This window comes from Lates calcarifer, unplaced genomic scaffold (genome assembly GCF_001640805.2).
Source record: "Lates calcarifer isolate ASB-BC8 unplaced genomic scaffold, TLL_Latcal_v3 _unitig_2057_quiver_978, whole genome shotgun sequence".
Classification (NCBI taxonomy): Eukaryota; Metazoa; Chordata; class Actinopteri; family Centropomidae; genus Lates; species Lates calcarifer.
In genome coordinates, this window is record NW_026115951.1 from 28,859 (window position 1) to 49,732 (window position 20,874).

General features: G+C 48.5%; 5 protein-coding genes across 9 annotated transcripts; 4 read left to right on the forward strand and 1 right to left on the reverse strand.

Annotated features, from left to right (window-relative positions):
• Positions 1–995: 995 nt before the first annotated feature.
• Positions 996–4,679, reverse strand: LOC108891900 (enoyl-CoA delta isomerase 2). 3 transcript variants are annotated; one of them, XM_018689249.2, is made up of 11 exons: positions 4,493–4,679; positions 3,843–3,913; positions 3,530–3,633; positions 3,331–3,429; positions 3,062–3,253; positions 2,862–2,931; positions 2,667–2,769; positions 2,464–2,584; positions 2,140–2,229; positions 1,908–2,051; positions 996–1,807 (listed from the first exon to the last, which is right to left on the reverse strand). In XM_018689249.2, the coding sequence occupies exons 1-11, from the start codon at positions 4,546–4,548 to the stop codon at positions 1,652–1,654; spliced, it is 1,206 nt and encodes a 401-aa protein (XP_018544765.1). In that variant the 5' UTR covers positions 4,549–4,679; the 3' UTR covers positions 996–1,651. The 3 variants fall into 3 exon arrangements, with proteins under 3 accessions (XP_018544765.1, XP_018544766.1, XP_018544767.1); XM_018689250.2 differs by having other exon boundaries at positions 3,843–3,904; positions 4,493–4,678; XM_018689251.2 differs by having other exon boundaries at positions 3,843–3,939; positions 4,493–4,648.
• A 115-nt stretch (positions 4,680–4,794) lies between these two features.
• LOC108891902 (GTP-binding protein Rheb) lies at positions 4,795–8,558 on the forward strand. The gene is made up of 8 exons (XM_018689253.2): positions 4,795–5,008; positions 5,544–5,615; positions 5,699–5,766; positions 5,892–5,974; positions 6,244–6,300; positions 6,435–6,482; positions 7,326–7,407; positions 7,528–8,558. Exons 1-8 carry the CDS (start codon positions 4,957–4,959, stop codon positions 7,618–7,620), a joined length of 555 nt encoding a protein of 184 aa, XP_018544769.1. The 5' UTR covers positions 4,795–4,956; the 3' UTR covers positions 7,621–8,558.
• Positions 8,559–9,600: 1,042 nt separating this feature from the next.
• LOC108891903 (gamma-crystallin N-B) lies at positions 9,601–11,762 on the forward strand. Its single transcript, XM_018689254.2, has 5 exons — positions 9,601–9,831; positions 10,427–10,518; positions 10,972–11,128; positions 11,223–11,368; positions 11,548–11,762. The coding sequence occupies exons 1-5, from the start codon at positions 9,811–9,813 to the stop codon at positions 11,681–11,683; spliced, it is 552 nt and encodes a 183-aa protein (XP_018544770.1). The 5' UTR covers positions 9,601–9,810; the 3' UTR covers positions 11,684–11,762.
• A 649-nt stretch (positions 11,763–12,411) lies between these two features.
• On the forward strand, positions 12,412–15,173 carry LOC127139669 (NACHT, LRR and PYD domains-containing protein 12-like). The gene is made up of 2 exons (XM_051067868.1): positions 12,412–12,516; positions 13,187–15,173. Exons 1-2 carry the CDS (start codon positions 12,482–12,484, stop codon positions 13,416–13,418), a joined length of 267 nt encoding a protein of 88 aa, XP_050923825.1. The 5' UTR covers positions 12,412–12,481; the 3' UTR covers positions 13,419–15,173.
• A 230-nt stretch (positions 15,174–15,403) lies between these two features.
• LOC108891904 (NEDD8 ultimate buster 1) lies at positions 15,404–20,761 on the forward strand. 3 transcript variants are annotated; one of them, XM_018689256.2, is made up of 15 exons: positions 15,404–15,556; positions 16,421–16,542; positions 16,613–16,792; positions 17,027–17,094; positions 17,169–17,233; positions 17,333–17,500; positions 17,794–17,882; positions 17,976–18,082; positions 18,274–18,460; positions 18,558–18,665; positions 18,740–18,892; positions 18,983–19,129; positions 19,563–19,643; positions 19,743–19,947; positions 20,037–20,761. In XM_018689256.2, exons 2-15 carry the CDS (start codon positions 16,426–16,428, stop codon positions 20,177–20,179), a joined length of 1,818 nt encoding a protein of 605 aa, XP_018544772.1. In that variant the 5' UTR covers positions 15,404–15,556; positions 16,421–16,425; the 3' UTR covers positions 20,180–20,761. The 3 variants fall into 3 exon arrangements, with proteins under 3 accessions (XP_018544772.1, XP_018544773.1, XP_018544774.1); XM_018689257.2 differs by having other exon boundaries at positions 15,405–15,556; positions 19,743–19,938; XM_018689258.2 differs by having other exon boundaries at positions 15,405–15,556; positions 16,613–16,780.
• The last annotated feature ends 113 nt before the right edge of the window (positions 20,762–20,874 follow it).

The window sequence follows — 20,874 nt, forward strand, 5'->3', positions numbered from 1 at the left end:
ATAAAAACACGTTTAAGGTAGAAACGGATGCATGAATGTGTCCCACAGCTGCACATGGCTCTGTTCCCTGTGAGCCTGAAGCTGCTGAATAAAGCTCATCCTCAGCTCCTCAGCCTCTTTTAGCTCCTGGTTTCGGTTCCTGTCTGGACATGGGAACAGATGATGTCTGCAGTCACACAGGAAGCGTCTCTGGATGTCACCTCACCTGCTCTGACAGATTCTGCTGCTGAATCCTCTGAAGCTGTGAGGGAGCCTCCAGGACATTAGAAGATAAATCAGCACAGGAACCTTCAGTCTTCCTGAGACAGAGACTCATGCAGTCGTACAGTCCAGCTCCAGGCGGGAGGCTGAGATTTATACGTCAGGGTTTTGTGGTCGGGTCTCGGGGGGGTGGGGGGGGCAGACCCCGACACCTTCCAGACCAAAGAGAAAAAGACGAGCTCGGTGACGTCCCTCGTAAATAAACGAGAGCTGAAAGTCCTCTGGACGTCCCAGAGCTCAGGACAGTATTGTTAAACTTGACAACAATGGAATTTTAAGTACGGCAACCCGCAGGGGCCACAACTCAGAGAGACGGAGCATCCTGCTTCCTGCTCAGGCTCCAGAGCAGAGCGAGGTCACAGCCCCTGAAGGATCAGGAGAACAGGGAACCGAGCCTCTGTGGTTCTGCAGGTTCCATCTCCCTCTGACTGGATCAGACCCACAGAGTTCAGAGCTGAACTGTCAGTTAGACAGACCCAGCTGCAGGGGGCGCTGCTCGTCAGCTTTAACAGCAGCAGTGAGGTCGAGCAGAGCGAAGCTGATGTCTGTTTGGTCGTTTACATTTTGGAGTTTAAAGTCTGATAAAAGTTTTTCACTTCAGACTCAGAGACTCACTGAGACTCCAGCTGCTCAGGCTGTCTGGTCTCAGGTCTGCACTTTATTTCCAGGTGAGTGCTGCCACCTGGTGGATCAGCTGTGGAATTACACTGAGAACAGACCTCAGGTACCAGCAGTGAGAGGATACGCTCAGTTTAATAACTTTACACACAGGTTTCATCTGAACCTACATCATTTATCCACTGTTGTCTGCTGTGCTGGAGAGTCAGTCTGTTTCATTCATACAGAGCAGACGTTATCTCAGTTCTCACCATGAGCAGAGACCTGGAGCTGAACCAGACTCAGATCATATTCTAACTCACCACAGGCTTTTTCATACATGTCAACAGTTAGCTTCACATGTTGAAACTGAAGATTTAGATCAAACTTTCCTCTTTCAGAGACACATGATGTTTTTATTGAACAGAGAGAGTTGAACATGAAGGAGCAGTGCTGCCTGTGAAGATATTACAGTGTTTAAGGCACTTTAACCAGCTACACACTTCAAACTGACCCTGGTGTTTCCTTCATTAGACATGATGATGTTAACAGGTGAGTTCAGCAGGTTGGTCAGTGTTGGTCACTGCTTCAACCCTGATCAGCTGATAGATTTAATCTGCTGCTGAGAGAGAGATGTTAGCATGTTAGCATTAGCTCTGAACACAGTCCACTGAGGCTGAGGGGAATGTCACTAGTTGCTAACAAAGAGCAGAGAGTTCAGTGAGTCCTGGTGTGAAATGAACTCTCCTCAGCTGGTGCTGGTCCTGGTCCTCCTCCTCCTCCTCCTCCTCCCTCAGAGTTTGGCCTTGGCCTGGAAGAAGCTCATGACGGCGTTGAAACACTCGTCCGACATCCAGCGTCCGATCAGACACTCCACCTCGGCGTCGTTCACCGCGTACAGACGCTCCTTCTCCATCGAGCGGATCAGCTGCTTCGAGAAGGCCAGAGACTGACGGAGACACCGAGAGAGAGGTGACGCTATGTTTATTACACAACTCTGTCATGTGTGTGTTTTACAGAATAATGTGTGTGTGTGTGTGTGTGTTTACATTGCGGGGCAGCTTGGCGTAGGCCTTCAGTCTGGTCCAGACCTCTGACTGGAAGCTGCTGTCAGGAAAAACCTCAGTGACCAGAGCGAGTTCACAGGCCTGAGCCGCCGTCAGCTTCTTATTGAACATCAGCATCTCACTGGCCTGGACGGGGGGGGGGGGGTCAGATTATTACCTCTGCTCTGTGTGTGTGTGTGTGTGTGTGTGTGTGTGTGTGTGTGTGTGTGTGTACCTTGGCGGCGCCCATCATCTTGGGGAAGGTGTAGGAGGAGCAGCCCTCAGCGCTCTGCCCCAGCTGACTGAACGGGGTGTGGAAGGTGGCCTGAGACAGAGACGCAGATTAATGAGAGGAAACAAACAGCTGAGTGTGTGTGGGTCTGGTTCAGGTTCTGGTTCTGGTTCTGGTTCTGGTCGAGCTGGGTCAGACTACAGGATGTTTTTGTCAGAGCCAGGAGCTGCTGCTGGATGTTGGAGATATCAGCACAACAAGTTTGACCTCGACCAATCTTCTGGTCCCATCCTGTTTACAGGAAGTGTGTGTACAGTGTGTGTGTACCCGCTCTGACGCGTAGACCAGGTCGAAGAGTCCCAGCACGGTGACTGAGATCCCCACAGCCGGTCCGTTCACCACAGCCACCAGCGGCTTGGGGAAGTCGATGTAGGCCCTGACGTACTTCCTGTGGAGAGCAGAGGGACTGATGAAGCTACAGGAGGAGCAGTCTGACCACAGCTGCTTCACTTCACCAATACATCCATCACCTGAGCAGCTCTCCACCACGTCGGGCCATCTCCTCCACCCCCCCTCCACCTTGGAGCTGGAAGTTGGTCAGGTCGTTTCCACTGCAGTAGAAGTCCCCGGCTCCTGCAGTGAAGAGAGTGTGTGTGTGTGTGTGTGTTACCAGAGCAACAGCAACACAGCTCCCTGTTACAGTGTGTGTGTGTGTGTGTGTGTACCAGTGAAAACAGTGATGACTGAGTCGTCTTTGGCCGCCTGCTCCAGAGCTGCAATAATCTCATTGTACATCTGAAAACAGAGAGGTCAGAGTTTACCTTCCTGTCTGCACAGGAAGTGAGGATGTTCATCGACCTTCTTCATTTTAAAGTCAGCGTTCCTGTTTGTCCCTGACTTAGTGAAGCAGTAAACACACACACACCTCGGTGGTGATGGCGTTTTTTTTGGCCGGTCGGTTCAGCTTTATGGTGGTGATGTCGTCCTCCGTGGTGACCAGCAGCGTCTTGTACGCCGCCTGGCTCCCAGCAGGCGTAGCGGCCACCGCGGCAGAGCTCGGACCTTCTGCCTCCACCAGGGAGCCAATCAGGTCGCAGTACTGCTGCCGGGCTTCGTCCTGACAGACACAGAGGGTTACTGAGGGTTGACTCAGTATCTGACAGATTAAACAGCCTGACACTGCAGCGCTCCAACCTGTGATATGGAGCCCAGAGATTTCCACGCGTCCCATTTGACCTTGTTGACAAAGTCCAGCATGCCTGGTTTGGGAGTGTTGCAGGGACCCTGAGTGGCCTGGAGGAGGACGAGTCAGTTAGTGACCAGAATAAACTGCTTGTTAATTTTAGTCCTGATGAACAGCTGGAACAGCTGGAACAGCTGGAGCTCCTCCCACCTGTTTGAAGAGAGCGTAGATCTTCAGTTTGACCTCGTTGCCGGGGTCTTTCTTCAGCGTCGACAGTTTGTTCTTCGCCTGCTCAAACTGCTCCACAGTCGCACCTGCACACACACACACACACACACACACTCTGTTACTGATGATCAGTAATGATGAATGAGTTTCATTATCGATGAATCTGCGTTTATGACAGATGCTGAATTCGATGCAGCAGTGATGCAGATGTGTGAGCTTTGTAGCTGCTCAGTCAGAGGCAGAGGACTGACTTTATCCAGGGGGGTCTGTCTGGATGTCTGCAGCAGATACTCACCCATCATAGGAGAGGCCGTGCTGTGGAACTTCAGACTGGGAAAGGTGGAGAATCTCACCAAGCTGGAGACACACAGGGAAACATTCAGGGCATCAAACTAAAATACACAGAGAGTTTCTGCAACACACTAATGACAGCAGAGAAAGAACATGACCTCTAAAAAATGGATGAACAGGAAGTGAACAGGTGCTGTCTGGTCGTCAGGTTATGTCAGAGCCTCTGGGGATGTGGAGCAAAGGTCACGGCTAACTTTAGCTGCTGCTGTTTAGCAGGCGAGGCCTTTTCTGTGATGACTGATCAGAGGAACAGAGTGTTATTGTCCTCTGCAGCTCTCACCTTCAGTTTTACCTCTGTCTCCCTGACTGACTGACTGACTGTCTGACTGACTGTCTCCCTGACTGACTGATGCTGCCGTGTTAGCTTCTCCTTCATTTAGCTGCAGCTGTCTCTGAGTCCTGACAGTGAAGGTTAACAGGTAAATCTCTGACACACACCTCAGACTTTCTGACACTGCTAACGGAGCTAAGCTAACAAGCAGCTGAGCTGTGGATGTTCTAACAGCTCGGTAAAGCTGAACACCAACAATAACCGCTTCATTCATCGACACAGCGGCATGAACGTTAGCAGGACTTTAACTTTTCCTCTCTCACCTTCTCAGTTTAACAAAGCGCCAGGCAGCGGAGCAGCGCAGGGCGACGCCGGCCATTTAAACCCAGAGCCGGAGGTCCAAAGAGCAGGAGGAGGTCCAAAGAGCAGGCGGTCCAAAGACCCAGAGGACGGACTGAGGTAGGGAAGCGTTAACTAGCTTAGCCGGAGCGGAGCTAACTGTTTACACGGCTGCTCCCGCCTACTCTGCCGTCTTCTGCTCTCCTATTGGCTAACGTGAAGCGTCTGCCAATCAGATGTATCCAATGAGCGAAGGTTTTTAGAACCGTGCGTCTTTTTCAAGCCAATCGGAACGCACACTCGCGACGAAGGCCCGCCTCCTTGCGTGTGGGCAGCCAATCGGCGTTGAGCGCTCCTCAGTAATGCGGTGAGTCCGGTCTGCTCCGGGAAGCGATGATGCAGGAGCTCTGATGCTCTGTCCGCACGTCTGGATGCTCGAAATAAAACCATGCCGCAGCCTAAATCCCGGAAAATCGCCGTGTTGGGCTACAGGTCGGTGGGTAAGTCCCGCTCATGTCATCTCGCTTTTCAGGCGACGTTTCACCGGGGCGCGTGTCAGTCTGAGCCACGCCACTACTGTTAGTCCATATGAAGCTCTGTCCCTCAGGAGCATGTAGACCGTCTGTCCCGTCACGGGTCCACATGAGACACGGAGACAGCGAGGGGCGGGAGGGGGGCTGTTAAATGTCTCCGGACTGAACTGACGTGAAGCCGTCCACGCAGCCGTAATTGGACGCAGGCTGGGATTGGTTAGCCAGCAGCCAATCAGATTGTGCAGGTGTGGTCCTGATGCTGCGGCAGGAAGGCCCTGTGTGGACCACATGCTCACCTGACAGTGACTCACCTGACAGGTGTGTCTCAGTGTTTTCACTACAGACCACGTCAGTGCAGAGGGACGTTAAATATTTATAATGATCTTTTCGCTCATACCTGAGGGCGGGAAAAGGTGAGGACTGTAGAACGTCAGAGCAGAAGAGCAGACCTCTGAGCTGAAGAACAACATGGCTGTCACTGTGTGTTGTTGTGTGTTTGCAGGGAAGTCGTCTCTCACCATCCAGTTTGTGGAGGGACAGTTCGTCGACTCGTACGACCCCACCATAGAGAACAGTGAGTCTGCGCTCTTATTGGTCGCTCGCCGCTCTGCTTCAGCTCTGACTGCAGCTCTAACACAGTCTCTGTTTGTGTGGCAGCGTTCACCAAGACGATGACGGTGAACGGTCAGGAGTACAACCTGCAGCTGGTCGACACGGCCGGACAGGTGAGTTCCTCTGGTGTCAGTTAGCTGTTCATCATCGTTCCTGTCAAATACACAAGGAACCAGCTTCACCTGGGAGGAGATACTGAGACTGTTCCCTGCTGCTGTTTCACCTGTCTGTGCTGTAGGATGAGTACTCCATCTTCCCTCAGAGCTACACCATCGACGTCGACGGTTACATCCTCATCTACTCTGTAACGTCCTACAAAAGGTAAAACTACAGTCCAGGTGTTTCCAACAGCCTCCCTTTTTACCACCTCTGCACTGCAAGAATTATATATAAATATACTGAAAAATAAGGAACGAAAAACTGAACAAATGTTCTACAGAAGTTGATAATAGATAATGATCATAATAAAACAAAAACAAAAGTAACCCAGTGGTTTAATCCAGTTTGTTTGTGACAGTGTTAACGAGCTCAGTGAGAGCGGCTCGTTAACACTGTCAGTCAGTGTGTTGTGTGTTTTTGTGCGTCTGTAGTTTTGAGGTGGTCAGAGTGATCCATGAGAAGCTGCTGGACATGGTGGGAAACGTCCAGTACGTACACACACACACACACACACACACACACACAGTCAGTTTATTATAATGTCATAATGTTTTATTGTTGATAATCTGTCTCCTGTCAGACTGAACTCTCTCTCTCTCTCTCTCTCTCTCTCTCTCCTCAGAGTACCAATCATTTTAGTTGGAAATAAGAAGGACTTGCACATGGAGAGGTGAGACACCTGTGACTGCACATCAGTAAATAATCATTAATCAATCAATCATTTTACACAAACTGTGTTACAAACAGAAACACCTGAACTTCCTGCTGCTGCTTCACAATAAAAGCCTTCAGAAATTTGATCTGATTGGACAAAATATCGTCCAGCTGCTTCACTCACAGGTCCAGGTCCAGGTCCAGGTTCAGGTCCAGGTTCAGGTCCAGGTTCAGGTCCAGATTCAGGTCCAGATTCAGGTCCAGGTTCAGGTTCAGGTTCAGGTCCAGGTCCAGGTTCAGGTTCAGGTTCAGGTCCAGGTCCAGGTCCAGATTCAGGTCCAGGTTCAGGTTCAGGTTCAGGTCCAGGTCCAGGTCCAGGTTCAGGTTCAGGTCCAGGTCTGATGCTGGAAGTTTCTGAGCCAAAGGTGATGTGGTTCAAGCAGTTTGATCTTTGCAGTGGTGTCTGTTTCCTGAAGCTGCAGCTCCAGTTACTGACAGAGAGTGTGTGTGTGTGTGTGTGTGTGTGTGTGTGAGACTCTGCAGACTGATCTGAGATCCAATTAGAGCAGCGAGAAAAAGCTCTTACAGCAGAAAGGACAGACAGGATGGAGAGAACAGGGAGGAGAGGGTGGGAAGGATTGAAGGGATGAAAAAGGGAGGAGGAGAAAGAAGAGAAGAGAATCAGCACCAAGTTAAGTCAAACACGGCGGTGTCCCGGTCAGTCTTCATTAAACAACCGGTTCATTAGTGACACTTCTGTTAAAGGCAGGGAGGCAAAGAAGCAACAGAAGCTGCAGGAAGCTACAGGACATCTGTTTGTTGTTGTTGTTGTTGTTGTTGTGTTGTTGTTGTTGTGTAGGGTGATCAGTTTCGAGGAGGGCAAAGCTCTGGCAGAGTCGTGGAACGCCGCCTTCCTCGAGTCTTCAGCCAAAGAAAACCAGGTGAGGTCAGACACACAGCTGCAGTGCTGCCCTCTGCAGGCAGACAGCTGCACCTGCAGGAGCAGACAGAGGGAGGTCATCAGGTGCTAACTGACCTCTCCTGCCTCCTCCTCCTCTCAGACGGCGGTGGAGGTGTTCAGGAGGATGATCCTGGAGGTGGAGAAGATGGAGGCGGGTCAGCCGCAGAATCGGACTCCCTGCTCTATGATGTAGCTTCCAAAAACCTCGCCCCCCCATCACCGTCCACTGCAGCGACTGACGGCCCAGCAGGCAGCAGAGACCAGCTCCGAGGTCCAGTTACTGTGTTAACTGCTTCCATGTTAGTCCTGTCTTCTGTTGACTCGTCATGAAGAGCTCACACCAAACTCTGTTCAAAAAGTCCCTGATTTAATGATGATCTGCACAGTGGGAAACTAAAACACATGTTTTCTGTCCATGAGCACAAAGAAGCACTGTTAAAGCCTCATGGGAAATGTAGTTGTTAAATGCCAACAGAATAATCCCTGTTTTATCCTCTGTTAAACCTGAGGACACAGAAACCTGCTCCACACTCAGTGCTGATGTTTCAGACTGAACTGTGAACTGTAGATTTTGAACATCAGCAGTGAGCTGGATGTTTGAGGGTTCGGACTCTGCTGAGTTTACAGGGACTGTGTTAAATATTGATTTTTGAATAACGTCCCGCTCTGTGAAAATACAGCAGAGGGCAGTAGTGAGGGGGTTGAAAGGTGATTTTATTTCACTTTCACACACTGAGCATTTGTAACAGGCATCAGGTCTTCTCTCACAGCTTCAGGGTAGTGGCTAATTTGCAAGACGACACTAAATGAACAGATTTTCAAATGGGGTTTGGTTTGATGTCTGCTGTATATCAAGGACCTGGAATAAAACATTTGACTGGAGCAAAGCCAGAAAATATTCAGATGGAGAATGCATGAATTAAGGAAGAAAGCTGTAATCACGACTGGATTTATTCACATTATTCAGCAGTTTATCACTGTTTTTATTTATTGACCACATGTTGATCAGGACACTGCTGCTCCCCTCACCTCATCACTCTTCTATTAAAACCCTTTTATATGTGAAGAAAAGAGATCTTTGTGTTTCTATGATTGTTCTCATTAAAGCTCTGTTCTGTTGTTTGGCTAAAACCTGCTCTGTGTGTTTTCACTGAGAAACCAGTGTCGGCCATCTTGGCTCTCTGCTCTCCCTCTCTGCCTCGCTCAGACTCACCTGTCCTCAGGTTCCTCAAGGAGGAGAGAGGAGGACGGGAGAGTCGGTTGCTATGGTAACAGGATCTCCTGACCTGAGATAAGAGTCAGGATTTGATTCAGTTAAACCAAAGTGACTGTCTCAGTGAATATCATCATCCATCATGTGAAATAAATGTGAAATATGAGCTGCAGCCTCTCAGCTGTGACGGTTCACTGTTGTTTAAAGCAGCTTTAAAAACAGCTCCTGATGATTCTTTCAGTTCATTAACAGACTGACTGTTGCAGCTCCACCGGGGTCATATCCAGTGCGACCAGCGGGGGGCAGTGCAGCATCAGGACCTGACACCGACCCACAGCGTCTGATGGTGTGTGTGAACAGGTGGGTCAACAGCAGCCAATCAGAGCTCACTCTGAGCTCCAGGTTTTATGTGAGAAGATCAGCCAGATGAGAAGCATCTGAAGTCAGAGTGTTTGTTCTGTTCTTATATTGTTTCTACAGAAGCTCACACACACACACACACACACACACAGAGCAGCTCAGCTTTAAATGAATCCTGTTACAGGAGTGAGAGCAGCAGTTACCTGATGCTTCAGCACCACCGTGGATCTGTTGGTCTTTGGCTTAAAGCTTTGAAATGAGCTTTAAATGTGAGGTTTCTAACATGTAGATCAAACCAGCTGCACCTGTACACTGCTGCTGCTTTAATACATCTCACTGAGAAGAATTCTGTTTGTGATGGAGCACGTTTAACCTCCTCCTCCATCTGTGTGTGTGTGTTGGTCACAGTGAAGACAGAACTGAGCCTCGGCTTTAGCTCCTGTGTGTGATGATGCTGTGATCAGTGTGTATAAGAGCTCTGACAGTAGCTCTGTGCGTCTGTCTGTCTCTATAGAAGCAGTGGTATGTGCAGTATCATTGACCTGCAAAGCTCCGGCCAAGCACATTCTATTGAGCCAACACACACACACACACACACACAGCAGAATCAGCAGACACATCAGGATGAAGGGAAAGCGTCGAGGCAGCAGAAACCTTTAAAGCCTCGCCTTTTGTCCGCCGGGTCCAGACCTCGCCCCTCGCTCGCCCCTCGCTCGCCCCCCTGCCGTATATATTGGGGTGTCCAACTTTTTCTCTGTTACACTGTGTGTGTGGTTGTGGGCCAGGTTGGACGACATCCAGTGGGCTAAAATGTCGCAGTACTCTGGAAAGGTGAGTAGCACGAGGCGGCTGCAGGACGCTGGTGGAGAAATGAAAGGGTTAAAAGGTGGAGAGTCGATCCAGACTTTACTCCAGTCTGGATCGACAGGGTCCTGAATCTGAACTACACTCTGACAGGTCATTCATGGGTCTGATGTGTCGGAGGTCAGATGATTAAATTGCTTGGTTTTTGAATGGAGTTTGGTGTGATGTTCCTGTTACTGAGCAGCTGCAGCTCTGAGGGAAACATTCTGTTTATTCATCACAAAGTTTTAACGTTGAGGATGACAGTGTTTTATTTTGAAAAGCAGACAGCTGTTGAGTTTTCAGCAGAAACATCTGGAACTTTAACAAAATAAAAGTTAAGTTGAACCTGGATGACCTCTTACTGACTGAACAAGGTTCTGACCTCTGACCTCTGACCTCTGTAGTTGGCTTTGTTCAGCTGCTCTTTGTTTCTGCTCTGACACAGAAGAACATTTGTTTTTGCTGTAGAATCAGACCTGTGGTGTTTGTTGTTCCCTGTGAGAGGGAGGATGAAAACAGAGCCCAGGTGTGTGTGTGTGTGTGGAGGCAGCAGATACAGCACTGATCTTTTTTCCTGCAGATTACCTTCTATGAGGGGAAGTGCTTCACCGGCAGGAAGCTGGAGGTCAGAGGAGACTGTGATAACTTCCAGGACCGCGGCTTCATGAACAGGTGACACACGACCGCACCTTCACCTCTTCACACTTTAAATCCTCGTCTTACTGAGTCTGGTAGCTGGGACACTGGTGACCATCTAACAGAGGACGTATCTACAGCTGATGGAGGAGCAAACGCTCTCTCTCTCACTGCCAGACTCCATAGAGAAAAACAGGGATTTTACTGGGAGCTGCTGGAATACCACTGCCTCCATCTGTTAGTGTGTCTGTGTTACTGTGAGACTTTCAGTGGTGGAAGAAGTAATCAGATACTTTACTGAAGTAAAAGTACCACACAGTAACACAGACACACTAACAGATGGAGGCAGTGGTATTCCAGCAGCTCCTGGTTAAATCCCTGTTTTTCTCTATGGAGTCTGGCAGAGATATATAGAGATGTTTCTGGTTAAAGGGTTGGTTCTCTCTGCCTCAGTAACACTGGAGCCTGATCCCTCGTGTGTGTTTTCAGGGTGAACTCCATCCGTGTGGAGAGCGGAGCCTGGATCTGCTACGACCACCCTGACTTTAAGGGCCAGCAGTACATCCTGGAGCACGGAGAGTACCCAGAGTTTCAGAGGTGGAACTCCCACAACGACCACATGGGATCCTGCAAGCCCATCCGCATGGTAACCACCTCTGACAGGGTTTATGCTCTTTAATATTCATTGACTGGTCCAGGCTGAGGTAAATCAAAGACCTGACTCCGTCTCTCTCCATCAGCACGGAGAGCACTACCGCATCGAGCTGTTCGAGGGCTGTAACTTCTCCGGTCAGTGTGTGGACATCTGCGACGACTGTCCCTTCCTGCAGAGCCGCGGATTCTCCAAGAACTGCATCAACTCGGTCAAGGTCTACGGAGACGGAGCGTGAGTTCAACACACACACACGTTTATTCTCAGCCTGTGATGACAGTAAACTGAGCACATCTTATGTTTGTGACGTGGACGTGTTACAGTCCAAACACTCCAGAGAAGCAGCAGATCAGTGGATGATGAGGTTGTGTGTGTTGTGTGTGAGTCTGACCACATGTCTCCTCCGTCCTCAGCTGGGTGATGTACGAGGAGCCAAACTTCCGTGGCCGCATGTACATCGTGGAGCGTGGAGACTACTGCAGCCATAACGAGTGGCAGGCCCAGAACCCCAACATCCAGTCCATCCGCAGAGTCGTCAACTACTTCTAAACCCCCAGCTCTGACCTCTGACCTCTGACCCCAAACTCCTGTGACTCTTACCACTGCTGTAATCATGTACAATAAATAAACCCAAACTAAAAGAAGAAAACATGTTTTTTATCAAACACTTTCTGTGTGTGTGTTGTTTTGTGTGACCGCTGAATATTTACACTGATGGTTCCCAAACTGAGGGTCGGGGCCCAGCCAGGGGTCGCAACATGAATCTGAGGGAAGCAGAGGAAACATGTTCCTTCCAATCTTTGCTTTTTCTGCTCATAGATTTCTGAATAACTTTAATGTAAACAGGAGAAAAGAACCAGTGGTTAAACTGCTCACTCACAGTGAACACATCCACAACTGATGATGATGATGACACACCCCCCTTATTCCAACTCATTCAGCTGATAAAGTGTGATTTATAACCAACCACTTCAACAAATCCTCCAACAAACAGCAGCTCAGCCCCGAGCCCAGCCTGCATGGATAAGGTCACCAATAATCAGACTGATCAATCAAACTGAAATCATTGATTTAAATGCTGTTTGCAGCAGAGATAGGTTATCAACAGTTTGATATCTTCTGAATCTGAGGAATAGTTGTAAATAACCTCCATATGGTTTGTTTCGTTGTTAAATAGATGTAAAGTTTGTTTTTAGGTGCTTTTATTTTTTGTACTTCCCGTGGAGTTTATTTTGAAAGGATCGTAGTCGGAAGTGATAACCGTTAACTGACAGTAACGGTAAACTTAACAGAAACGGTAACTCCCGGTGTTTTATGTTTAAATTAAAGGCTGTGTGGGAGAGGTGAATGATTTATTTTTCTTCAGTCGAAGAGGAAACAAGGTGAGTTTAATTATTTCACCTGTCTGTCAGTATTTTGAGTTAATGTTTAAAATCAGTTCGCTAAGTTTTCGTTGTTAGCAAAGAAATGTAACGTATTTTCTTTCTGTGCTGAGATGAATCTGATGTGAAAGTTGTGTTGACTCTAACCTGCAGACATCAGGCTCATATTATACTGATCCACACTGAGGATCTTGTCTTCTTCTTCCAGCACTTCAATCAACATTCAACACAACATCTTCAAACTGTTTGAACTGATCAGTGTTTGATTAGAAATCGATCATTTACAGAGAAACAATGTGACAGATCCACAGTGAGTCATAAAATAATCATGATAAAGTAACCAGAGGTTAAACAGACTGACAGAGTGAAGAGAGGTGAACTGTGATTGTCTCGTCCTCAGAGTCAGAGTGAAGTTAGTGAGCAGCTGTAGAGATGATTCTCTTTGTCTGATCCAGACCCTCATCAGTCCTGTTCACACTGATACTGGATCTGTATCATTAACAAACAACTGGAGATTTCTATTTGAAATATGAATAAATACTGACATGATGATGATCCACAATAACAGAAGGACAAAGTCCCTTTACTCATTTTAGACTAAACATCATTGATCAGGACAGATCTGATTGATTATCAATGATTTGATCCACATCTTTTATTCTTTATTCAGGTTGAGGTCCTGCAGTTTGTCAGAGATCAGCTGTTCTTCTCTGGTCTCAGCTCTGAAGTCCAACCCCTCCCATCTGAGAGAACTGGACCTGAGCAGAAACGACCTGAAGGATTCAGGAGTGGAGGATCTGTTAGATCTTGTGGAGGACCCAGACTACAGACTGGAGACTGTGAGGTCAGTATCTGGAGTCAGTCCATGCTGCTTCCATCAGTATTGTCCTAAACACAGTTAGTATCAGAGCAGAGATCCAGTGTTTCCTGTAAAGCTGGGACCTTCTCAGTGGCTGCTTTCCTCAGTGAAGCTGTGAGAGGAGAATGGTGACAGGCTTCAGGATTGGACAGAAAGACAGAGAGACAGAGAACAGTCAGCCAATCAGATCAGCCAGAAGCTGGTTGTGATGATGTGTTTGAGTTGATGTGAAGACGACTGTTGTTGTTGTGTTGATGTGTTGAGGAAATAAAGCTGGATTCCAGCTGACAGCCTCACAGCATGTATAGAGACAGTGGTCCTCATTCATCAAACTGTGGAAGCAGCAGATCTGATCTGACACTGTTTGTTGTCTCATTTCAACACTGAACAACTGAGGAGTTTGATGTTTGTCACAGCTCTGAGATCAGTGTGACTGAAGCCTCTTATTTCAGAGAAGCATCATTACATGTTGGAACCATGTGGTGTTTGTACAGAGCAGAAGCTCTGCTCAAGTCCAGTCATCACATCTGTATATCTGTCCATCTGTCAGACAGCTTCACTGACAGCTGATGAAGAGTCTGTAAACACTGATCCACCTCCTCTCTGCTCTGACTCTCTCTCTGCAGGTGGAAGTGGACACATTAATGGAAGTGAGGATGAGCTGTGTGCTGATGATCCAGATGTTGAAACAGCAGCATTTTGTGTGTAGACAGGCTGTGACTGGTCCATGTTACTGGGAGGTAACAAGTCTGAACTGATCTGAGAACAGCTCCACTGTCAGACACAGAGTCCAGTCCACCATCATCCCTGTGTGTTCCTCTGGATCTGACAGAGCAGCAGCAGAGTATCTGGACTCTGCTGCTGCTCTGTCCTTCTACACAGTCTCTGCAGACACACTCACACTCCTCCTCCTCCTCCTCCTCCTCCTCCTCCTCCTCCTCCTCCTCCTCCTTCTCCTCCTCCTCCTCCTCCTCTTCCAAATATTTTCAGGTCATTTGTTTCAAATCTGAATCTCTGTAACACGCTGAAAGATGTAATATAAGATTTAATTTAGTTCTTATAATGGAACATACTGTCGTCTGTCTAATTCAGCATCATGCACATGTGTTTAGTTTATTATCATTCATTCATTGATCTGCTGATAAATGATCAGGTCTGTAGTTTCTCTCTCATCAGTAACAGCATCATTCAGTTTCATATATCATCTTGTTTGATGTTGTAACTGATCATGGTTAAAGGTGAAGATGAGATTTGTCCTCAGGATTTTCACCTTAAATCATTTAGAGTCTGATGAGAAAATGATTTCTTGTTCTGAGACAGAGGAGGAGGAGTGAGTCCTGATTGGCAGAGAGCTCTGTGACCACGCCTCCAACTGTGACATCACTCCTCAGATAAAACTGGTTTTTACCACAGAACTTTCCTCATGAAGCTTCCAGTCTTAATAGAATCTCTGTATCTATAATCTCTGTGTCTTTACTTTAGTTATAAATCAGAATAAGTCCCATTTTAACAAGGTGTTTTATTACCTGTCTGCCTCCATGCAGCAGGTGAGCTCTGCTGAACACTGACTGATTGACTTTAAACACACCAGAGCTGAGCTGAGTAACTAGAGTAACTAAGTAATGTAACAGATTACTGCTGTATTAACTTTAATGAGTTTTATTGGTTTGTTGTGTTTGTTCTTTTTTTCTGTAATTTGACCAAGTTTTTTGTTTTGTTTTATCAGTCTTCGTTGTGTTGCTCATTTTATTTTATGTTTAATTTTATTTTACTCTCGGTAATAAAATAATTCTAATTATTTAGGTGGTAAAACATTATTTTATTACTCTGTTTATTTTTTTTATTTATTTAATTTCATTGCTTTGTGTCGTTTGGTCGAACTTTATTATAAAATCATCAGGACGTTTGACCCTCGTGCGGCGCCGTAGCAGATCAAAGATCGTCTATTCTTCAGAGACGCCGAGCTTCTCTCGTGTCTTCGTCAGACGTCGGTTACGTTAAACCGGATCGTGAAACGTTTTCGAAGTGAGACCTCCTCTTCTCTGTCGTCACCTCCTTCCCGGAAACGACAAACCCACAACAACAACATCACGGAGCTGAAGAAGCAGCAGACGGTTACCGGAGCTTTTACAGACGTTTCACAGCGCGGAGCTGTTTGTCCCCGTGTCCTCTGACATCCAGGTAACTCACAGGAACATTGAACATCGGTGGACTGAAGGAGGACGAACAGAAACCATCTGTGTTTGAAGCTAGCAGCTAAGTTTGACCTGTCAGCAGATGTTCGTCTGAATCAGACTAACTGCGTTTCACTGGCGCTGAACCTGCTGCTGTCGTTAACAACTGTTTATTCAAGTCTCCGCTTCCCTCACTCAGTGTCAGTGATCATCGTAGTTCTCTGTGGTTCACTGTCTGTTGGGATGAAGCTTCGTCAAACCTCAGGAATCAAACATTCACTGTTTTCTGGAGCGAAGCTTTTAACTACACTGGGTCCTACATCTCCCACAATGCATCTGACAACCTTTCACCTTTAAAACTGACCTGACCTATGTTCATTTTCTGCTACGTTACACTACATTTATACTCTTTACTGCACTTCTTTTATCTGATAGATACAGTTACTCACATAAATCAACTGATTAATCAATAATCATCTCTATATATCTCTACCAGACTCCATAGAGAAAAACAGGGATTTAACCAGGAGCTGCTGGAATACCACTGCCTCCATCTGTTAGTGTGTGTGTGTTACTGTGTGAAGAAAAAGTACCACACAGTAACACAGACACACTAACAGATGGAGGCAGTGGTATTCCAGCAGCTCCTGGTTAAATCCCTGTTTTTCTCTATGGAGTCTGGTGGTGATACCGTCCTTGCTCCAAAGGTTCTCTCTTAAAGAGACACAGGGATCAGCAGCTCTGGATCCTTTTAGTGCAGCTGGTTAAAGTTCAGCAGTAGTGACTCAGCAGGAAATAAAAAGCAGGGGAATTCCACCAGCAACCACTTTCACTTTCTCCTTCATCCTCCTGCTCTCTGGTTGTTTTTCAGACACAATGGCGGAGCAGAACACGGAGGCGAAGCTGAAGAAGCTGCTGAAGCAGGAGAAGATCCAGCTGTGGAACCCCCCGTACACCGACGAGGACAACCAGCCGGGACAGCCACACATACAGGTGAGCTCACACCTTCTGCTGTATCATCGCTGCACACGCTGCTCTGCTAACTGTGTTTCTCTAACATCAGGAGCTGGCGGAGCGCTACGCCCCCCAGCTGGGTCTGTCGGTGACGGAGGTGGGGGGCGCTCTGGAGTCCATCAGAGCTCAGACGGTGAAGAGAGGGAAAGGAAACAAGACGTACAGAGAGACCAACGTGGCCACGCTGGAGCTGCTGCTGCCCAGAGACAGCAGGAAGGTAGACGCACAGGTGAAAGACAGGTGACTGACAGGAGACTGACCAGAGAAAGACAGGTGACTGACCGGAGAAAGACAAGTGACTGACCGGAGAAAGACAGGTGAAAGACAGGTGACTGACAGGAGACTGACCGGAGAAAGACAGGTGACAGACTGACAGCTTCTTCTTCTTCTTCGTCCTCTGTCTCCACCTGTTACCTGAGCCTCACCTGTGACAGCACAAGAGCTGACGTGTGTTTGTTTTCAGGATCCAAAGTCGAAGAAGAGCTTCCTGGAGACGAGGCTGGACGTGTCGGTTCAGGAGGTGGTGGACAGGTACGCTCACTCTGGTCTCTGCAGCTCTCGTGTCCTTTCTCCTCTCACACTCTTTGTTGGTGTCTCTGCTGCAGGATCGGAGACGAGTACGGCCTCAGGTACATCAAACTGATCCTGAACGGGAAAACTCTGTCTGTAGGTGAGTTCACACGTCCTGCAGGTGAAGCGCTGGAACACACAGCTGGTCCTCAAATCAGTGAGTGGATGGACAGGAACCTGAGTGTTTTGTTTGTCTCAGACCAGCGTCTGGACGAGCAGGGCGTGAAGAACCACAGTAAGGTGATGGTGCTGAAGGTGAGCGATGCCGAGCTGAAGCAGCAGATGAGCGAGGAGGAGCAGAAGAAGAAGGAGCAGAACGAGAGTCTCCAGAGGACCCAGAAAGGTTTCCAGATCCTGTCAGAGAGAGGTACTCCAGACCTGGTCTGTGTGTGGTCTCCAGCCATTATTTCCACTGTTAAAGGGTGTGATCAGAAAGTTCTGAGACACCTCTGCAGTCTGGTCTTTAGTCTTTAAAGGCGTCAGTCACGTTCTCCTCTCAGACCATCTCCATCCTCTTAATCCCTCTTTACTGTTTCCTGACTGATGTTAAGCTGCTGTGGAGGTGACTCTACACTTCCTGCTGATTTTTCCACAGTAAAAGCCTCTGCTCTTTATGCTAAGCTAAGCTAACCTGTGCTCCATGTCTCTGCTGTTTGTCAGACGGCAGCGAGGACCCTGACACCACGCCGTTCCTGGAGATCGCAGACCAGAAGGGAAACCCTCTGAAGATCCCCCACCAGGAGAGGAAGGTGGGAGGAAGAACCAATCACTGAGCAGCTGATTTAGGTTTTACTTACTGATGATGACTCATCAGAGTGTGTGTGTGTGTGTGTGTGTGTCAGGCTCTGATCCTGGCCATGGGTTTCCATGAGAAAGGTCGCTCTCTGATGAAGAGGAAGCAGTACGACAACGCTCTGTGTCACCTGCTGCAGGCCGACCAGCAGTTCAGGTACGCGCTCCTGACCTCACCTCTGACATCAGCAGGTGTCAGAGGTCACCGAGCTGCAGATACTTCCTGGTTTTTCCTCCACACAGGAACATCTGTGGAGCAGCTGGAGTCTGTTCAGCAGCAGTAGAACATGTAGCAGCGTTAGCAGCAGCAGACGACGCGCTGTGTAAATGTGTGTGTGTGTGTTTCAGTAAGTGCGACTCGGCGCTGCTCAGCTCGGTGGATAACTACGCCGTCCTGCAGCTGGACATCGTGTGGTGTTACCGAGCTCTGGAGGCTCTGTCGTGTCTGGACGACGGCCGGAGTCGGCTGCAGAGAGCCGAGGACTGCTTCCTGCAGTGTTACGGAGAACAGCAGCAGAGGCTGCTCATGATCAAGGTGACACATCCACTGACCTGTCCTGATCAGATGCTCCTCTGTGTGTGAATCAAACGGTTCATGGTGTGTGTGTGTGTGTGTGTGTGTGTGTTGTCAGGGTAACACAGGCAGAGAGGAGGTGTTGTTCCTGCGGCTCTACCTCCTGCAGAGTCTCCTCTCCTTCCTCGAGGGAAACGACTCTCAGGCCCGGCAGCAGCTGTCCAAGGTGAGTTCAGTGTGTCAGGTGTGAGAGGAGCTGCTGCAGCTGACAGACACCTGACGTGGTTGTTGTGTGTTCAGGTGGAGTCTCTGTACAGCCGTCTGTGTCTGGACTCAGAGAAAATGGCTCAGCTGATGACTCTGGGTTTCACTGAAAGAGAGGCCCGGCTCGGACTCAGAGCCTGTCAGGGAGACCTGCAGGAGGCCGCCTTCCACATCAGCAGCCGCAGACAGGTGACGCTCCGTCTCTGCTTCGTCCTGGACCTGATGTGGGTCCAGATCTCTGCGCTCGCTGGGTTTAACTTTGTGACCATGTGTTTGTAGGAGAGAGAGGAGCTGAAGCAGAGGGAGAGGCAGAAGAGGAGGAGGAGGATGGAGGACATCACCGTCCTCACAGAGCTGGGATTCTCCAGGAGAGACGCCGCCAGAGCTCTGCACCGCGCCGACGGAGACGTCAACAGAGCCTGCCAGGTCAGACCCCCACAGATTACCTGAGATTACAGCTGCAAATACTGCAGATACTCCCTGAGATTACAGCTGCAAATACTGCAGATACTCCCTGAGATTACACCTGAAAATACTGCAGATACTCCCTGAGATTACACCTGAAAATACTGCAGATACTCCCTGAGATTACAGCTGAAAATACTGCAGATACTCCCTGAGATTACAGTTGAAAATACTGCAGATACTCCCTGAGATTACAGCTGAAAATACTGCAGATACTCCCTGAGATTACAGCTGAAAATACTGCAGATACTCCCTGAGATTACAGCTGAAAATACTGCAGATACTCCCTGAGATTACAGCTGAAAATACTGCAGATACTCCCTGAGATTACACTAACAGTAAACGATCTGCTGCCTCTTCACTGACTCGTTCCTCTGATGCTGTTCTGTCTCAGATCCTCCAGGACTCCAGTCAGGCTGCTCAGGCCACCAACAACAACACAGAGGGAGGGTGGAGTCCAGAGAAGGTGGAGCAGGTACAGCACCTAAGTCAATGTGTTCTACTGAGTCCAGCTCAGACAGCACAGGTGGAGCACAGGTGGAGCAGCTGAGGTTTTCTCTCTGTGTCTCCTCAGTTGTTGTACCTGGGTTTCGAGCGCGAGGCGTCTGAGGAGGCTCTCCGACTGACGGGTGGAGACGTCCAGTCGGCCACTCAGCTGCTGCTGGACAACCAGGGCGTCCTGTCCCCGCCCTCCACCTCCACCTCCACCCCCACCTCCTCCTCCACCTCCCCCTCCTCAGAGGAGCCCACCACCTCCTCCAACTCCACAGGTGAGACAGGTGAGACAGGTGAGACAGGTGAGACAGGTGTCAGAGCCTCAGGTGGACAGAGTGTGTGTGGATGAGCTGAAGGCTGTTTGCTGTTGCAGAGGACGAGGAGCTGGTGAGCGAGGTGCTGGAGGACATCTCTCACCACGAGGAGGATTATCTCGACCTGACGCTGGAGGAGGAGAGCGAGCTCATCGACACCATCAAGACCTACCTGAGCCGAGGGTCCACACACACCGTGTGACGCACACACACACACACACACTTCACCTGTCCTCTGTTGTTCAGTCTTTGAGGTGCAGGCTCAGTAAAGTGCCAAAGCAGAGAGGACTTCCCCTCAGAGTCAGGTTTCCTCTTCATCACCGTCCTCACACAGAAACACGAGTGGAAAACGTCTAATTATTCTTTTCAGATTTTTATCAGCGGAGATAAAACTTTACTTTGAAAACGTGTCTAAAAGTGAAGCTGCTCACTTTTCATTTCTGATACTGACAAGTTGATTTAGGTTCAAAAGGTTTTAAACATGAAAAATGTTCCGTTTGAGAAAAGCAGCTCACTCATGTACGGAGGCTTTAAGATGCAAAACTAACGCAGAATTTAATTTGTAATCATTTAAATTTCTCTAAATGAAATCATCAGTTGGAGGCCTCAGCTCTCTTCAGGTTTGACTGTTTGATTGATGAACCAAAGGAAGCTGCTGCTTTAAACCGAGTTGTTCTGACCACAGTCGTCCTGTGTTGTGTTTGTGAGCAGCAGCTAAACGTTGGTCTGGAGTCGAGTTTCCATGTGTCTCATGTTGATGGAGCCAATAAAGAAAATGAAGGTTTGGGTTGAGTTTTTTTGTGTGAAACGTCGAGTCCTGAACCTGAACCTGGTTCTGCTGCTATAGACCTCAGTGCATCAGGGGATTTCCCATGATGCACTGAGGTCTGTGCTCTC

What these genes read in the sequence shown, in the direction of transcription:
- LOC127139669 (XM_051067868.1), top strand. Translation starts at nt 12,482, where the DNA reads ATGATTTATTTTTCTTCAGTCGAAGAGGAAACAAG. An exon ending in TCAGTCGAAGAGGAAACAAG is followed by an intron (nt 12,517 to 13,186) that starts GTGAGTTTAATT and finishes TTCTTTATTCAG; the next exon opens with GTTGAGGTCCTGCAGTTTGT.
- LOC108891900 (XM_018689249.2), bottom strand. Translation starts at nt 4,548, where the DNA reads ATGGCCGGCGTCGCCCTGCGCTGCTCCGCTGCCTGGCGCTTTGTTAAA. An exon ending in TCTACGCTCTCTTCAAACAG is followed by an intron (nt 3,430 to 3,529) that starts GTGGGAGGAGCT and finishes GTCCTCCTCCAG; the next exon opens with GCCACTCAGGGTCCCTGCAA. An exon ending in AGTCATCACTGTTTTCACTG is followed by an intron (nt 2,770 to 2,861) that starts GTACACACACAC and finishes TCTTCACTGCAG; the next exon opens with GAGCCGGGGACTTCTACTGC.
- LOC108891904 (XM_018689256.2), top strand. Translation starts at nt 16,426, where the DNA reads ATGGCGGAGCAGAACACGGAGGCGAAGCTGAAGAAGCTGCTGAAGCAG. An exon ending in CGGGACAGCCACACATACAG is followed by an intron (nt 16,543 to 16,612) that starts GTGAGCTCACAC and finishes CTCTAACATCAG; the next exon opens with GAGCTGGCGGAGCGCTACGC. An exon ending in CCCGGCAGCAGCTGTCCAAG is followed by an intron (nt 18,666 to 18,739) that starts GTGAGTTCAGTG and finishes TTGTGTGTTCAG; the next exon opens with GTGGAGTCTCTGTACAGCCG.
- LOC108891902 (XM_018689253.2), top strand. Translation starts at nt 4,957, where the DNA reads ATGCCGCAGCCTAAATCCCGGAAAATCGCCGTGTTGGGCTACAGGTCG. An exon ending in CGACCCCACCATAGAGAACA is followed by an intron (nt 5,616 to 5,698) that starts GTGAGTCTGCGC and finishes TTTGTGTGGCAG; the next exon opens with CGTTCACCAAGACGATGACG. An exon ending in TGGTCGACACGGCCGGACAG is followed by an intron (nt 5,767 to 5,891) that starts GTGAGTTCCTCT and finishes TCTGTGCTGTAG; the next exon opens with GATGAGTACTCCATCTTCCC.
- LOC108891903 (XM_018689254.2), top strand. Translation starts at nt 9,811, where the DNA reads ATGTCGCAGTACTCTGGAAAG. An exon ending in GACCGCGGCTTCATGAACAG is followed by an intron (nt 10,519 to 10,971) that starts GTGACACACGAC and finishes GTGTGTTTTCAG; the next exon opens with GGTGAACTCCATCCGTGTGG. An exon ending in CCTGCAAGCCCATCCGCATG is followed by an intron (nt 11,129 to 11,222) that starts GTAACCACCTCT and finishes TCTCTCCATCAG; the next exon opens with CACGGAGAGCACTACCGCAT.